Raw genomic sequence first — 18,466 nt, forward strand, 5'->3', positions numbered from 1 at the left:
GGTGATATTAAAAAAATAAAATTGAATATGTTTGCGGATGATACTTTGCTAACTATTAAAAATCCAATGAGAAAGATGGAAAGAATTAAACAGAAACTGAGAGAATTTGATGAAATTACTGGGTTAAGAATAAATTGGGCAAAATCGGAATTGATGTTATTTAACTATACTAAAAAGGAAGAAAAGAAGTGGGAAGGGAATGTTACAGATTTGAAAAGTAAAGAAAAATTAAATATTTGGCAATTAGGATTACTAAAAATTTAGAAGATTTAGAAAACGAGAATTTAAGTGGTTTGAAAAAAGAGATATTAGAAAAATTAAAAAAATATAAGAGATTGAACCCTATATTTATCAATTATAATACAGATGGATCTTTTGAATGTCGCTTCTAAATGAAAACAACTATCATGAGAATTTGAAGGGCATCTCATAATTCTGATGTCTTTTGGCAACTGTAATCATCATTTCCTTAAGAAGCCATTATGCACTTGTCCTTCAAGAGGGTTGTTCTGCTTAGCTTTTCCACCTTGTACATCTGGCAACTGTCTCATCAAACTGAGGGGTATTTCGGACTGGAAGCATTTCAGAGAGAAACTATGAATGAAAATGGGCAGGATCCAAAGTTGCTGTTCTGTTCTGACCAGGGAAGAGATATGAACGCTCACCATTCCACAAAAGCACATGACTTCATATCAGGAGATGCTTTGCTGTTGTTGACAGACTGTCTACCACAGATGAAGCCCAGGGCTGAGGCTTGGATTAATTTGTCCACATTTTTAACACCAAATCAAAAGTGTAGAATAAAAAAAATAAATACATTGTCGGCGTTTGGGTTTCTTTGGCAGAAGAAAAGTACTGTGTTAATGCGGTGGCTTGCACATTTCTGATTCCAAGACACTGTGGTCTAATAAAAAGGTACCAAATGACTTTTATTACCTCTCTCCTTTTGGGATGGTAATACAATAAAATATTAATACTTTAAATAGTGGTGTGAATTAACATTTTGCTTATCCTAAGCTGTAATAGAGTTGTTGCAGATTGTACTGTTTGCATTTCATGTCTAATTGACTCCAATGTTTATAATTTTTCTTCTCTATACACCCCCCCCCCCGTGTATGCATGCAAATTCAGGATAACGTTTCATATATCTGATGAGGTGGACCCCAATCGGGGCTGGCCTGAGATATTTTACTGGAGCGGCAAATGGTGCTCCCTACCCACCAAGTCAGGGTACATAGTATTTAAAGTGAGCCATGTTATTTTGGCATGTAATGCAGAAAATCCCACAAGCCCCTCTCTCCCTAACCCTGGTAGTTAGAATAATAAATTGTTGGGTGTCATGAAAGGGCAGGAAATTAAATAGCCAACATCTGTTGCCTCAGGCAGCCACCTCACTCTCTAATGGTAGGGCTGGGCCAGGCCCCAATCCCTCAAAGTTTATGCCACACTACAGGTCATCTTGGGTTATTTATCTCATGATGAGCAAGTGCCAGGTTGCACATCCAACCCCAGCTCAAGGGTTGTTGTGTTGTGCGAACCCAGTGAGCCTGGGTTATGTGAGGATTAAACAGAATATGAGTTATGCAAGTGTTGTTTAACCCTTGTATAACACACCCTTGGTGGGTTCACATGACATCATAACCCCACGAGTAGGGGTTGCATATTCAAAATGTTGGCCCGCACATGCTGCAGCCTCTCTGTATAACCCACAGTAGGCTGTTGTGTTAAGCAAACAGCCCCAATGAATCCGTTAGTCTTTAAGGTGTCACGATATGGTTTGTTGCTTTCGCAGCTGCAGACTAGCACTACAACCATCTCTAGATGGTTAAAAAATATCTCGATATTGTTAAAACACACAAACAAACAACACCCTATAAAAATAAACCACAGAAAGGAAGCGGATCAGTGGGAAAAGGTGTATGGTAACCAATAGTTTGCCAGGATCCCCATTTGGGTTTTCTGACTCTCCTGGTAATCTTGATTATCACCTTGTCAGTGATTTTCAACATTTTTACTTTCAAAGAACCCACCCCATAAAGATTTTTATGCCAAACACCCCCTGCACAGGATCCTCTATGTTGCAAAGGACTCTGGGAGGGTGATGTCACAGAATGCATGAGCCGTTCTGCTTTGATACTGCTGCCTGTTCACCTGCCTTTTCTGAGCGTGCAAGCAGTGATAGGAGTGAGGAGACAGAAACGTGGCAGCATCCTCTACTTGGCTGGTCTGTTTCCTCTGGACAGTTGTGTGGATTGGGTCCAAAGAAAGAGGTCAAGACAATGTGTAGCACTGACAATAGCAATGAGGAGGTGGGGTACTGAGGTCATCTTCTCCAAGGGTCCCCGAACCTGTCTTATGTTCACCGCTCCAGAATTTGTTTTAGCTGTGGAGTGGTATGTAAATATTATAAAATAAATAAATAAGCAAGCAAACCAACCAACCTGGGGCTGGAACGCACTGATGACATTTATGTACCACTTTTGTTTGTTTGTTATATTTCTATTCTGCCTTTTTTCTCCAAGGAGCCCAGGGTGGCATCCATGATGCTCACCTCCATTTTATCCTCAAGAGAACCCTGTGAGGTAGGCCAGGATGGGAGTCAGTGACTAGCCCAAAGTCACCCAGTAAGCTTCGTGACAAGAGCGGGAGACTAGAACACAGGTCTCCCCAGTTCCATACTCTCCCCACTACACCACATTTCAACTTGTGTTCTCGAAGAGGTGAGCAAGAAATTCCATACAACAAATACTAAAATTAAAACAACCTAATAACAAAACAGATTCGTATAAAAGAAACGACAAAGCAGCAGCAAGCAAACAAATGCTCCCCAACAACAAGAAGCGAGGCTAGGAATGGTTAATTTCCCCTTTCGTTCCTGCTGCAATCCTGACAATTATGAGCTCCCCCCCCTACCCCTGCAACTGATGCTATTTGCATTTCAAACGCGCGCACACCCACCCACATATTAGATGCAAAGTTATATTAACCTCATGCCTAGTTTGTGCTGAGTGGCTACTATGTGTGATTACTCAATGGAAGCTACAAGAACCGTGGCAGTATACCCCTAGACAGAAAATGCTATGGAAGGTTCACAAACGAAAGGCTTCCCGGAGATATGTCTGGGGAGAATGCTTGAAAAGGAACTTTGGAAGTGAGATAAGAAAGAACATGAACCCAGTTTTTTGATATTCTAAACCCACTGCTCTACCCACTGCATCACATTCTTTTTAGTTAGCAACATCAGCAGCAGCAGCAACAACAACAACAGTAAGAATAGGGAAATGCAGTTTTCTTTTACATTTCAGTTCTTTGGTATGTAACACAATCATCACTGATTGTATCATAGTAAATGTCACTTGACAGTTTGATCCCTCGTGTGTGTGTGTGTGACTGTTTATGAAAGTAAGTGGATAGTTTTGGGTTTCAGCTTATGTTCAAATCCAAGCTCAGTTAGGAATTTTTAACTTGGAAGCCTTCAGTTCCTCTTCTGTAAAATGGGAATAATTTTAACATAACTTTTTAGCGGGAAAAACAAGCTGAGAAAATGTTTATATCTATCATGAGCTGAGCTCTAAATCTAAATTAATACATGGTTTTCCCCAATACTGCTGACAATCGATTTTTCTATTAGGTGTACTAACACCTACTAACAATGTTTAAAAAGATGGGTGCAACCAGTTTATATCTTATTTCTTTTGTTCTAAGACATGCGAAGCACCATAACAAACCTGACCATACAACATACATCTACCATACAAGTGCTTTAGTCAGATATATTTTCAAATTGCTACAGAGAGGCCTAGATACCCTAGCAATTGCATTTATTGTATTACATTTTTTTTTGGGGGGGGGGGAAGCAATCCAAACCGTGAAGATGAATGTGCAGGTAAACTTCCAAAAATTTCAGTAAAAAAATCCCCAAACACCCCGCAACTAACTGGTTTGAGCCCTGTTAAAAGTAGAAATGTTTTTTTTTAAGTACATGGGTGGGTGATTATCATTCCACATTATCACCCTTTCTTCGCCTTGAAGAATTCCTTCAGAAACATAGGTGGTGAATTATTTCTCTTTATATTATTCTGTTGGAAAAGGTCTGAGAGTAATCTGTAAAATTTTTCAGTACACCCCGTAGAATGGGGACGTTTTGTTCGCTCAAAACAGTCTCGTATGGAGGGGCGGCCTCCATTGGGAATGGTGACGACAAGGAATTAGGGATGGGCGGCTGCAGGTCTTGCAGTCTGGCCAAATACCCAGCATCCCTTTCTGTAGTAGTCCCAGGAGTCACCCCTTCTTCCCAGGCAAGGTTTATAGACAAGTCATTCTGTCGACAAGGGTCTATCAGGGAGTATGGTGGAGGATCATCTGTAGGAATGTCGATTTGAGCTGCGTTCGCTCCGACACACTCATCATAGCTGAAAGAAAACAAAGTCTCTATTTTATCTTTGGTCTGCATAAACATCAGAGAAACATGCTTACAGGTGGACAAAAGACAGGTTGAAATAAAGACTTCATATGGTATAAAATTCTTTGGTCCATCTGTTAACAAGGTCTGGGCCCAGAGAGCACATAAGTCAGAATGTCTACTCTAAGGAATAGCACAATCCCCTATTGGAAGGGTTTTTCCATTTGAAGGCCTGTTCTGTCCAAGTCTGGCTTAAAGATCAAGAAAAGAAGGGAGAGCAGAGACCTTACAGTTGTGGATCCACAGTTAGCATCTGGTCAGCAAGCAGTCACGCAGATCACCTGGTCATAGTCTTCCCCAACATGGTCGGATGTGTTGTACTTCTGCTCAGTTTATAGTGCTTACTTCTAAATTTGCCCCTGTACATTTAAAGCAGCACATTCACACTTTATGCAAATCTGCGTACTCTTTGTTGATGATACATTTCATTTTCTTTTCTTTTCTTGGCAATATGTAAGCGGCTTCCCTGACGTTCCTCACCTCCACTGTGCCTCCTGCTCTTCATTTTAGCTAGACGGGCTTTTGGGGGTTGTGAAGGGGGAGGGAAGGAGGTTGGAGAGGTCTGTGGAAACTGCCCCTCCCCTCCCTGTCCACAGAAACAGCCCCCTTACCCCCCTCTACAAGGTTCCTTTTGCAACCTCAGAGAGGCAGACGGCACGGTTCTCTTTGCACTGGCTGTGAGGGGGATGGGGCGGTGAGCACGGTTTTCCAGACCCTCTCGGATTTGGGAATTTGAAATATCCTATAGTTCCCCCCCCCCCCGCTGTTGAGAGCCCATAGGATTGCTCCCCCTTCATGGATTTTCTGCAGTACAAATAAAGAAACAGTGGGAAAACACAAGAAGCTTACGGAGGTCATCTGGACTACACACACCCCTTCATGAAATTCTGTGAATATGGCCTTGTATGTTGTGTATGTGCGCTTTTATAAGTAGCATTGTCTTGTTTGTTAAGTTTTGTCTTTTAGTGTAGAAAACAATAAAATTGTTGAAACTGGGGAAAAAAATGAAATTCTGTGAACGAGGCAGGGCTATGGAGCCATTAAAGCCTCATGTGGAAGCAACCTAGGAGACCAAGTCTGCAATGCCATCCCCAAGCGCAAAGCTTTGCTTTAGTGATCAGCTGCCATGCGCTTAGATGGGGGGAAATAACCCACAGCAACACAAGTGCGCCCTCTACAGGATAGGAGAGCTCTTAGCACTGAAAGAGCAGGATGTCCAAACAGAACCATGGGAACAATATCAGTGTCTGTCTATCTATCTAATCGCAAACAGCTTGTAAGGCACCAAGAGGGCCAGAATTATTGCAGGTACTTGGTTGCAGAACGTGGATTTTTAGATTATGAAGTTTGGGGAATGGGAAATAGGGATGTATTTTATCCTGGAAGGTACTTGAAGGGCCTCCCATCTATATACATACCAACCTGTACGAGAAGAGGCTCCATGGCTCAGTGGAAGAGCTCATGTTTTGCACACAGAAGGCCCCGGGTTTCTCCCCCAGTATCTCCAGGTAGGGCTAGGAAATAACCTGCCTGAAGCCCCGAAGAGCCGCTGCCAGTCAGTGTTCTGCAATACTGAGCTAGATGGACCAATGATCTGACTCGGTATTAGGCAGTTTCTATGCTCCTAAGATCTTCATTAAGGAAACTCCTGTGTTTGTCTCTGCCGTCTGACGCAAGGGGGGACAGCTATCAGAGAGGGCCTTCCTGGTGGTGGCAACGCATGCTCTCCCAAGAAAGGTTTGCCCTGTCTTATTATCATTTTGGTGCCAGGCAATATCTTTTTGTTTTTATGAGCTCTTTAGATGGAAATTGAATCCCACTTTTACCATTTTGTGGCTTACAGCATTTTTGTTTTCATATTTACATTTTCATTGTTTTATGATTTTCGTCAATTGGCCTGGGAAAATGATTGGAGGGAGGCATGATATTTAGAATAGGAAGTTTCGGAGGAGGGTAACAAGGCAGAAGGCCTTTCTGGTGGTGCTCCCAATGATGGAACATTCTCCTTAGTGAGGTCCACCTGGCACCAACATTGTCTTCCCTTCAGCGCCAGGTTCAGAGGGTGTCTATATGAAGCCGCTTTGCAGCTAGTTCCCTCAAAAACCCGCAGCATCATTGCAGCAGGGTGAGAACAACAAATTTAGATGGTGGGAGGAAGCATGGGCTATTCAGCCATACAGCACTGGCAGCTATTTGGCTCACCAAGCCCTCTGCCCTGTCTTCCTGCACTTACCCTGGGCTCCCATCACCTGTGAAGAAGTAGCCTCCCTGATAAGAAAGCTAAAGAGGGGTAAGGCCCCGGGGAGGAACAGTATCCCACCAGACTTCCTGATGGACTACCCTCACTGGTGGATACCAGTGTTGGCAGCCCTATTTACTACAATTGACAGATCTGGCAAATTTCCCAAAGATTGGTCAGTGGCAATTGTGGTGCCCATTTATAAAAAAGGGAGTAGGTCAGACCCTAAAAATTATTGCCCCATTAGCCTGCTGGATATTTCCAGTAAACAATATGCAAGACATCTTCTAGATAAGTTGGAATTATGGGTGGCTGGAGAAAACCTCCTGGCCAAAGAACAAGCAGGCTTTCAAAGTGGCAGATCTACAATAGACCACTGCTTTTTACTAAAACACCCAGTAGGGAAATATACAGCCCCTCCTCATCACTCACTTTTCGCAGCATTTGTAGACTTTAGAGCGCCTTTTTGACTCTATACCCCATCCCCGCCTTTGGTGGAGGCTATCACTCTTAAACATTGACCAGAGGTTACTCAGGAGAATACAGGGGCTGCACCAAAACTCTAGCTTATGTGTGAGAACCTCCGCGGATGGTGATCTATCAGACCCCATCCCTACCAATAAAGGAGTTTGTCAGGGATGCCTGCTAGCTCCCCTTTTATTCAATCTATATTTAAACGATATTGTCCCTACCCTAACTAGTCGTGACTTCTATCCACCCCGCTTAAAGGATAGGAATATTTCGGTGCTACTGTATGCAGACGATGCTGAATAATAATAATAATAACAACAAAAACATCCAGAGAGGTTCGCCTAGCACCTACACTGTACTCCTTCCGTAGCCAGCTGAAGACCTTTTTATTTTCTCAGTATTTTAACACCTAATTTAACTTAAATTTAAACTTTGCTGTTTCAATTCCGTATTTTAACCTATATCAATTTCTGCTGTGTGATTTTTATCCTGGTTGTGCTTTTCATATTGTATTTTGTATTTGTGGTTTTAGATGGTTGGTTGTTTTACTATGCTCTTCATGGTTTTAATTTTTGTGAACCGCCCAGAGAGCTTTGGCTATTGGGCGGTATAAAAATGTAATAAATAAATAAATAAAACAATTTATTGAGAGCCTGATGGGAATTGCTCATAGCAGTTGTAGGAGATGCTTGAAAACCATCCATTGCCAAGTGAATGCACCTCTGGAAGAAAGAGAGGGACCTGAACACAGCAGAAGCAGATGATGAAGGACAGCCAGATATAATCTAGACACTTTTAAAATTTTGTTTTGGTCATTTTTTAAATGCCTCTCATGTCAAACCGATCTGCCATGCATTGCAGAGATCTCGGGTCCATGAGAAAGCTATTAATTCACCTAAAGGGACGTTTATGGCTGTTACCACCATCTAGTTAGGGCTGTCAAGACAAATTCACCATGTGGCTTCCATCTATGTGCCTGGTTAGCATGGCTAGATCATGATAAAAAATAAAAAGGGTAGAGAAAAGAACATCCAAGCGAGAGCTGTAGCAACGTTCTTAAAACTAGTGTGAGAACCGATTAGGGATGCATCCAGTGAGATAATCAAATTGAATCCTAAATGAGATTTTTGCAGCTTGTACATCAAAGCAATTAAATTATTAACACCCCTAAGGCAGCTTTCATAAATTAATTTCCCAATTAGAATGTTATATAAATGGTATTTCTGCTCTGGACATCCTTCAGAAAAGGGGAAAAATGCAAACAAAACCATGTCTCTACACCTTGGATACATTCTAGTGGAGGTTGGTGTTCCCGATGTCAGTGGGGCAGTGAATCTGCTCTGTGTTTCAGTCAGAACTCTAAAGGAGCTTTCTGCCTTGGATTGCTCCTTTAGAGTTCTGACTGGTTCTGGTTGAAATCTGAAGCAGATTTACAGCCCCACTGACATCAGAGCCACCAGCCTCCACTGCTTCTCACCCTTATTCATCTTTTGCTGCCGAATCTGGACCCCACTTTTCTCTCTCTTAGGAACTGGGGTAGATCCACGTAGGGGTTTTTCACCTTATATATTTTTAATTTTTTATTGTGAATAGCAACAAACAAGACAGAAATACATTGTGAAAAACCGTGTGTGTGTGTGTGTGTGTGTAAAATACCATAGATTATGTATGTAGAATTATCATCATTTCCATCATATAAACTGAAGGAGAGAAAAAGAAAAGGGAGAGAGAGTTATACAAAGGTTTCAAGAAAAGCAGACCAAATATCCGTATATTTATCCTCTTGCAAATTGCGTCTATATAACACTCGTTCAAAAGTTGATAATGTTATCAGGTCCTCGATCCATTGCATTATAGGAGGTGTAAATTTGTCCTTTCAATGTAATAATATAAGTCTTTTGGCTGTCATAAGGGCAATGTCCTTTAGATATGTCCTTTAGAGTTTTGACTGAAACCTAGAGCAGATTCACCAGCCCACTGGCTTTGGAGTCACCAGCCTCCACTGATAACATCCCACAGAAGGCTGAATGAGGAGGTTTGTTTCCAGTTGCCTCCGGAAGTAGTAAATCTCTATTCCACTTGCGACGGGAATTGGCGGGTTGCAGAAGAATCAGCGGAGCGTAAGTTTGATTCTGCCCTCGGAGAACTAAGCACGATTCCTATGTATGATGTTTGCATTTCCGGCTGCTGGCTTTCTCACATTTCAAGGATAAGCCTTCATGGACTTCTTAGATTTGTTTCTATTTATTGTTCATATAGTTGTGTTTTTGTGTGCTACAATTGTCAGCCACCTTGAACTATCAGGAAGGGAGGGATATAAATTTGTTAAATAAAAGAACAACTCCCACACAGGAAGCGCATTAAAGGTGTACGCGTAGTAAGGGAATTTCAATTTTTAGCTGAAATCCTTCAAGAAGGATGCAGTCAAGCTGATGCGTGTTCAGAGGAGGGCAACGAGGATGATCAAGGGTCTGGAAACAAAGCCCTATGAGGAGAGACTGAAAGAACTGGGCATGTTTAGCCTGGGGAAGATAAGATTGAGGGGGGACATGATAGCACTCTTCAAATACTTGAAAGGTTGTCACACAGAGGAGGGCCAGGATCTCTTCTCAATCATCCCAGAGTGCAGGACACGGAATAATGGGCTCAAGTTACAGGAAGCCAGATTCCAGTTGGACATCAGGAAAAGCTTCCTGACTGTTAGAGCAGTACGACAATGGAATCAGTCACCTAGGGAGGTTGTGCACTCTCCCACACTAGAGGCATTCAAGAGGCAGCTGGACAACCATCTGTTGGGTATGCTTTGAGGTGGATTCCTGCATTGAGCAGGGGGTTATAGGCCCTTCCAAGTCTACTACTCTATGATTCTATGATAACATTGCCTGCTGACCCTGAGATTGTTTGTCTTGGAGTGAACCCCACCCTCGCAAAAGGAGCAGAGAAAATGGAGTAAAATCTGTGGAGGCCTTTGCCCTCAATTATTTTGGTTTTCTACGCTGTTCAACAAGCATTGTTTCTCAGCCTCCTTAACCCTGTTCTCCAATTGGAGAGCCAAACAAGAGAGGCCATCTGTTATCTTGACATATTGTTGTAACGACGTGTGCTTGGAAGAAGAGCAACAAATGGAAAATTATAAAGGAGAGTATACAGCAGCCTTTTCATATTCCATAAGGCGGCTTTCTCCAGCCAGGTGCCTCCAGCCCTAGCCAGCATGGCCAATGGCCAGGAATGCTGGGAGTTTGTAGTCCAAAAAATCTGGAGGGCACCAAGTTGGGTGTCATAAGCAGTCCGCTGGCTGGAGGACAAAACAGCTGGTGGAATGGAGAGAATCACTGGGTTATGGTCAACTCTGGATATAAACTCTACAAGAAGGACAGGGAAAGGTGTGTTGGGGGAGGTGTTGCTCTGTACATCAAAGACGGCATAGTCAAATTGGCCAGTCATCTGTCTGTCCCACAGACTCATGACTGGCCACTGTGTGAACAGAGTTCTGGACTACATGGGCCCTTGTTCTGATCCAGCAGGGCTCTTCTTAAGTTCTTAAGGAGATCACCTGGAGTAGGGATGCTATATGGCAGTGGACAGTTGGAAGAGGGAGACAGAATAGGGTCGAGGTGATTTGCTGGGCTGGAATGGGGATGAGGAGGCAACTACTTCAAATCACATTCATCCCAAACTTCCGTCAAATGTGAATTTGCTTTTCACTGTTTCTCAAGTAAGCACTCTGTGGATAACCCTGGGTAATTGTCAGTGAAGTCCACTCTTCAAAGTTATGAACCCCTATCCTGATACTACACAGTGTTGTGAGCATACTGGGTAGAGCTGCCTTGAATTTGAAAGGCAGGCTATTAAATCTATCAGCCAACGATGTAAACACGAGAGGAATGCTTCCGAATTGTGGAATGCTCTCCCTTCGGAGCTACAATTGGGCTCCCATTCCCTTGGCTTTTTGGAAAGGAGTTCAGACATCTCTCTTTAATTTGGCCTTTGACATTGGGAGAAGTGATTTCAGTGTTGCTTCAATACGGTTTTTATCTTTGTCAACAGGTTATTGATTTTATAATTCAAACTCTGGCGCATCACCTGGGTGACATTTGTAGAAAAGCAGTATATAAATGTTATGAATTTATCAATCAGAATATAGTATAGTCGAAAGGCCCTTACCGCGGGGGAGAGTCGGGATGCATGATGTTGACCTGGGACAGCGAGTCCACATAAGAGCTGAAATAGAATGAAGGTGGGAATTCCTCAATGCAACTGGACCGGAGTTCTCCAACTGAACCACCATAGGAGAAGCAGTCTGGAGCTGGAAGGAAGGGACAAAGAACAATCCTTGTACACATCAGCAGGCATCATATTTATATATCTATAAAATTCTTGGCATATAGTAATTCATTTCATTCATTTATTACATTTCTATACTGCCCAATAGCCGAAGCTCTCGGGTGTTTTTTTTTATTATTTTTTTACAAAGATTAAAACCCTTAAAAATACAGTATTCATAGCATAAAACCTTTTTCATACAACCCTATAAACAGACAGCAAACGCAGAGACATGCATAGCTTTAAACAATCAACAAAATCCAGGACTTCATCATATGCTGCCAAATGCCTGAGAGAGGAGGAAGGTCTTGGCCTGGCACTGAAAAGTTATCAATGTTGGTGCCAGTCGGGCCTCGTTGGGGAGCTCATTCCGTATTGGGGTGGCCACCACTGAGAAGGCTCTCTCTGCTTTCAAGCCCTATAAAAAAGGTCCCTCAAAGCGTCTAACGCAAATACAAGGAAAAAGGGGAAGCAACGCTGTTATGTACCACCCTTTTCTTGGCTGGACCAGCATGAGAGTTCAGGGGAAGAGGAAGATCCCATTGCTGGTCTCAGTACTGATGAGGTCCCAGGGGAGTCAGTGGAGGCTAAAAACACTCCCAAGACCAACAGTTGGGGAGATTCCCCACTTGAGGGGGCAGCGTGTCTGAATGGAGACTCCAAGTTGTTTTCGCACCCAAGCCTGAAAATCCCACCAGCACCTATGCCTGGGAGTGCAAATGCAATAACAAAAAGGAAGGAATGAAACAACCATTTGCACCTTTACATGACACCCTGAATCAGCTGCCAGAGGGAGGGAGGCCCCACATTTAAACACACAAAGCCACTCCATTGTATCCAAGTTGTGTCTCTAGCAGGGTGACCCTATGGAAAGGAGGACAGGGCTCCTGTATCTTTAACAGTTGTATTGAAAAGGGAATTTCAGCAGGTGTCATTTGTATGCATGCAGCCCCTGGTGAAATTCCCTCTTCATCACAACATCTGGTCACTCTATTATAGCTCCTGCAGCTTTAATTGTTGTGATGAAGAAGGGATTTCACCAGGGGCTGCATGCATACAAATGACGCCTGCTGAAATGCCCTTTCCTATTCAACTGTTAAAGATACAGGAGCCCAGTCCTCCTTTCCATATGGCCACCTTTTGGGGCCTGCAGGTATGTTATTGATTTTTTTATGGGCCTGCAATGCATTTGGCATTTTTCTGAAATTCCCTCTTGACCTGGATTCCCTCTAGTCTACAGCGAGGATCAACAGATCAAGGGGGAAAAGGCTGGACACGTTTGCAATGTACTGCCAAACTCCTATTTTTTGAGAATGCTGTGAAAAGGCGGAGATGGTGAAGAGCGGCCTTACTGTAGCTGGTGTCCCTCCGTAGCTGGAGATGTCGAAAACATCTATTCTTTCTCAGGCTGCCGATGATGATGGCCACGCAAGAGAGGAAGAGCACCACTCCAATCACAACACCAGCCACCAGCACAGAGGAATCCGTCATTTCAGGTTCTCCGAAGCAGACAACAAACCTATCGAAGGGGCTGGTCTTGTTCAGGTCAATTTCTACAAAGCAGAGAGAGGGAGAGAGAAAGATAATTGGCATTACGTTACAGAATAGCAGCCAGTATGGTGTAGTGGCTGGAGTGTTGGACTGGGAGTCGGGAGATCCGGGTTCTAGTCCCCACTCGGCCATGGAAGCTCACTGGGTGACTTTGGGACAGTCACAGGCTCTCAGCCCAACGTATCTCACAGGGTTGTTGTTGTGAGGATAGAAATGGAGAGGAGGATTATGTAAGCCACCTTGGGTTTCTTAAGGAGGGAAAAAAGCAGGATAAAAATGTAATAATAAATAAATAAACCAGCTCCAGGCTGCTAGAGTGAGATATTGACCCTGTTCAGATGACATGCTAAGCCATGGGGTCTGTTCAGAAGACACCTTAAACCATGGCTTTAACTACAGTGAATAAGGCAAAAAGCCTTATTCACCATGATAAAAGCCATGGTTTAAGGTGTCTTCTGAACAGGGCCATGGTGGTTAAGCATTTTGAACTAAACATTATGGCTTAGGGTGTCATGAGAACCATGACTCTTGAGTGTCATGAACCATTTGCAGCCACGGTGGCTACATAACCAAGATTTAAACATGTTCACTTGCTGCAAAAGAGTTAGCGGCCTAACCTTGGCTTAGCATGTTGTCGGAACAGACCCACAGGGCATGTGGGATCTTATGGTCGGGGCCTGTGCTTCACTCAGGGCCTCAGCGCAGAGCTAAGATGGCCTCACCCCAAATTCAAAGCTGGCGTTTGGGTCGCTCTCTCCCCACAACACTACAGTTCATGCCCTGGTCATCGGGCAGTGGTTGCCACCAAACGGCTGTCGTTGGTTGGATCCTAGTTAGGACCAAATGCAATGAATCAAAACCTAGAATTTTTGGGATTTTGCTTTGGGATTTTTAAAAGGGGAAATGGTGTAGAAATATTAAACAATTGCTAAATAAATGTATCCAAAACAAGAAGACTGGGCATGGACTTCTGACCTTCTAGGGCTTAGAGAATGTTGAGGTATCACTTTTTTTTTTCCTGGGGAGGGAGGAGAGATGGAATTAGCTTGCTCAAACCCCTCATAGTTTCTAGTAAGGATCCTAGAGGAGGGTGCATTAGGGCTGACTGGAAAAAATCTCCCCTCCTACACTCCAGGGATGAAGCCAGGTGAGGATCCACTGCACCATTTTGATGCAAACTTTGCTTGTCTCAACTATTTCTCATTCTTTTGTATCACTTTGACTTCTCCCTTCATCCCCTTCTCGTCCATCTTATGCAGACGTCTGTCCTAAGACACTGAGCACCCAGCACATGTTTGGAACTGGATAAATACGGCATATTACAGTGTTACATTGAAAGACCAGGGCCGGATCTACACTAGTCTTATAACGTTGCTAGTGTCCATTTCTAACGTGGTTCTCTGTATCGGTTGTCTGTATCACGGGGCATGCTAGCGTGACTTATGTTTAGCTGTAATGTTACTGCAGGGCACATGGTTAAATCCTTTCCGTTGTTCTGGGTTGCTCTGAGCTGCTGGGTTTGCTCCGCCCACTGCCTGTCTCATTCTTAGCCAGCAGTGCAGGGCAATGGTCATAAGTGCACACACAACCCCCCTCCCAAAACATCTTAACACAAGTCTCAGGGAATTGCCTGAATGCATAGGAGCCAGCCACTTTGCTGAAGCTAAGCAGGGTTGGGTCTGGTCAGCAGCCCCATTTAAGCCCCGCTGGTCATGAGTTTTGGACTTTGGACCCTTGTTAATTTTCCTGCACGGGGCTACAGCAATCCTTTGAGCGCTCCTCAGCTCCTTTGCAAAGAGGGGGGAAATGTCAAAAAAAAATCATAAAAAATCAACCGATGACCCAATTTGATTCAAATTTTAAGGCAGTATGCATAGGAATACTTCACAATAAAAGCAGATTCTAAGGTGGAAAACTTCTGAGTCCTTTGCATGCAATTGTCAGTGATTGCACAGTATAAGGCTGGTGTGATTTATCTGCTGTAGCAGGTAAGATAGCAAATGGGGCGAAGGAAGGAGAACAGGAAGTGGGTGGAGCAAACCCAGCAGCTCTGGGTTGGGAGAGGAAAATTACTGGTAGAAGGAGACACATGAATCTGTAGCCACTAAGAACTAAGAAATAGAACCTGTAAGTACAACTCATTTACAACGTTGGAGACCCAAGGTCACGTGACGCTGTGCGTCACGGTAACCCATTCAAAACGTTAGAATAACACCAGTGTAGATTCCCACCAGTTTGTTACATTGCGTCCAGTTCTGGGCACCACACTTCAAGAAGGATGCAGACAAGCTGGAGTGTGTTTAGAGGATGATCAGGGGTCTGGATACAAAGCCCTATGAAGAGAGACTGAAAGAACTGGGCATGTTTATCCTGGATAAGAGAAGATTGAGGGGAGACATGATAGCATTCTTCAATACTTGAAAGGTTGTCACATAGAGGAAAGCCAGGATCTCTTTTCGATCCTCCCAGAGTGCAGGACACGGAATAATGGGCTCAAGTTACATGAAGCCAGATTACCGCTGGACTTCAGGAAAAACTTCCTGACTGTTAGAGCAGTATGACAGTGGAACCAATTACCTAGGGAGGTTGTGGGCTCTCCCACACTAGACGCATTCAAGAGCAGCTGGACAACCATCTGTAAGGTGATTCCTGCATTGGGCAGGGGGTTGGACTTGATGGATTTATAGGCCCCTTCTAACGCTACTATTCTATGATTCTATGACCTGCCTCTTCTTCATAAACAGAATCTCTGGTTGAGATGAGCCTATGATTTTAGCGCACCATTATTTCCCTGCCTGGAGAGCCAGGCATATGGTGACTGTTGAATGTGCAACCCATTAATCAAGGTGAGTAACGTGGCCAAAGGGATGATGGATCTCCACCATGGTGCAAAAGATAAGGTAAATGAAGTCAACCGACTAAGGTTTCGTTGATCTTGCTGTCTCCTGACCTGTTCCTTATTCACCAATGATTTGCTCAGTCAAGAAAGACCAATTGAATTCTCTGCTTTTATAGGGACACCTATAAAATCCAGAAGGTTTTGCTCTTTGGTCTCACTCCAAGGTGGAAAATGTGCACTTCCAGCCTGGAGAAATCTGTTTATCTGTGGAGCAATGCCCATATGGTGTGGGAACCCAACACACAATCACCTGTGATGGAGGACTGCTCTGGTCTGCTGAAGGGACTTGTGAGTTATCTTTGCATTTCTTTCTGCATCTATTTATCAACTGTGTAATCAATAAATTGTTGATCTGTCACATCTGTGGCTTTATTTCACCTTGATAATCCTTGGAACTGGTTCAACGGGGACCTAATAAATCAGGATCCCCAAATCCTTACACATACAGTTTTTAACTGCAGTATACAGCAGCTAGCCAGAAATTAATTTTACACCAAATTCCTGCACTAACTGAAAAACCCAGGCAGCAACCAAAATGGTTTCCTTGGATGCACTCAAAAAAGATCTATTTAAGGAAATACGAAGCATGCTAATATATAACAAATCTACCAATGCCCTTGAGCAGCTCATTCAAGGCGAACAGGGTCGCCCACCCCTTTGAGACAGCAAACACTGGCTTTTATTTTTTCGCACAGTGATCAGATAATGGCCTGCACCTCGTGTGCTGACATCCTTATTAAAGAGTCAGAAGGAATCAGATTGGATCACCGGCGGCCTGCAAATTGAGAATGTCAGAAGCAAAGAGTGTGTCGCTGCAAAAGAGCTCTGGAAATAAATCTTTTCAGATGCCCGTGGCTTTAGAGTATGATGTTGATGTCACCGAAGCTTGTAGAGGTGCCTGGTTCAAATGAGCATGCAAAAAACCAAACCAAGCCACACACACACCCTTCCAATCTTTGGAGCTGGGGCCTCTTTTTATCAACATGAAAAACACCGCATTGACAAAAGGAACTGCTTGGGAGGGAGTGCTGTGCATGTTGTACGAGGTGCCCCCCATGCCATTTCTCCAGTGAAAAAACATTTTGAAGTAATGGAGCTTTATTAGCAAGGCTGGGATTTAAGGCTCCCCCCCATGAAACATTCCAGCCCTTGCAAGAAAGCATGATGTACGATCTCAGTGAATACGTCCAAGCTCATTTTATTGGCTGAGAGTGGCACTGGTTTATAATGGGCCATTTTCAGTGAGCTGGTGAGTGGCAGCTCCAGGTTTCTGAGGGCTCTTGGGCAAGGGCCTCCATGAGTCTACCTTCTCACCACCAATGTCACCAGCTGCGATTCCTCCTCATCCGCTTTCTCATCATCGCTACACCTCACTTCCTTGGCAGGCACAGAGCCAGTGAGCACATAGGCAGTGGCATCTACTGCACCTTCTTCTCAGCATCATCATTGCCTGGTCCGGAGAGAGAGGCAGGTGGACAAGCAGGTTGCAATGGTGACAAGCTGGAGGGGGTTCAGAGGAGGGCAACAAGGATGGTCAGGGGTGTGGAAACAAATCCCTATGAGGAAAGACTGAAAGAACTGGGCATGTTTAGCCCTGAGGAGAGAAGACCAAGGGGAGACATGATAGCACTCTTCAAGTACTTGAAAGGTTGTCACACGGAAGAGGGCCAGGATATCCTCTCGATCATCCCAGAGAGCAGAACACAGAATAATGGGCTCAAGTTAGAGGAAGTCAGATTCTGTCTGGACATCAGGAAAAACATCCTGACTGTAAGAGCAATATGGCAATGGGACCAAAGACCTAGGGAGGTTGTGGACTCTCCCACACTAGAGGCATTCAAGAGGTAGCTGGACAGCCATCTGTCAGGGATGCTTTAAGTAGATTCCTGGACTGAGCAGGGGGTTGGACTCGATGTCCTTATAGGACCCTTCCAACTCTACTATTCTATGATCTCCAGGGGGGCTCTTGTCAATGGGCACCCACTGGGGTGCGGGGGCCCTCTGCTGGCACCCACCCATACCTACCTTTGACGTTGGTCTTGGTTGGCTGGTTTATGTGAAGTCATTATGCAGAACAAAATGGGTTTAAGAAAATGAGTATAGTACAAGGTTCAAATGGAGCTACCACTATGCAAACTTAGATAAAATTTAATGAAATAAATGATCCATGCTGTTAAGCATAAAAAGCAATAGTAAACACTTAATAATTTTAAATTTTAATTATTTAACGCATAACATAAAATTATACCAAAATAAGAGCTAAAGTGTTCCCGAGCAGTAAATGGAAACTACACATTTCACTTGCTTTCTACTGGTCATATTTATTTATTTATTTATTTATTTATTTATTATATTTCTATACCGCCCAATAGCTGAAGCTCTCTGGGTGGTTCACAAAAATTAAAAACATTTAAAGTATAAAACAACAGTATGAAACCATAAATATAAAATACAATATAAAAGCTCAACCAGATAAAAACAGCAGCAATGCAAAATTACGAATTTAAAACACCAAGTTAAA

General features: G+C 43.5%; 1 protein-coding gene across 1 annotated transcript in view; it reads right to left on the reverse strand.

Annotated features, from left to right (window-relative positions):
- Positions 1-4,052: 4,052 nt before the first annotated feature.
- Positions 4,053-18,466, reverse strand: part of BEAN1 (brain expressed associated with NEDD4 1) — a 49,863-nt gene continuing 35,449 nt past the window's right edge. The window contains exons 5-7 of the mRNA XM_063141444.1: positions 12,848-13,048; positions 11,337-11,478; positions 4,053-4,412 (exon numbers count right to left, since the gene is read on the reverse strand). Of these exons, the coding sequence (XP_062997514.1) occupies positions 4,070-4,412; positions 11,337-11,478; positions 12,848-13,048 (686 nt within the window). The 3' untranslated portion in view covers positions 4,053-4,069. The remainder of the gene's footprint in view (positions 4,413-11,336; positions 11,479-12,847; positions 13,049-18,466) is intronic.

The sequence above is a fragment of the Elgaria multicarinata genome, chromosome 14, assembly GCF_023053635.1.
Source record: "Elgaria multicarinata webbii isolate HBS135686 ecotype San Diego chromosome 14, rElgMul1.1.pri, whole genome shotgun sequence".
Taxonomy (NCBI): domain Eukaryota; kingdom Metazoa; phylum Chordata; class Lepidosauria; order Squamata; family Anguidae; genus Elgaria; species Elgaria multicarinata.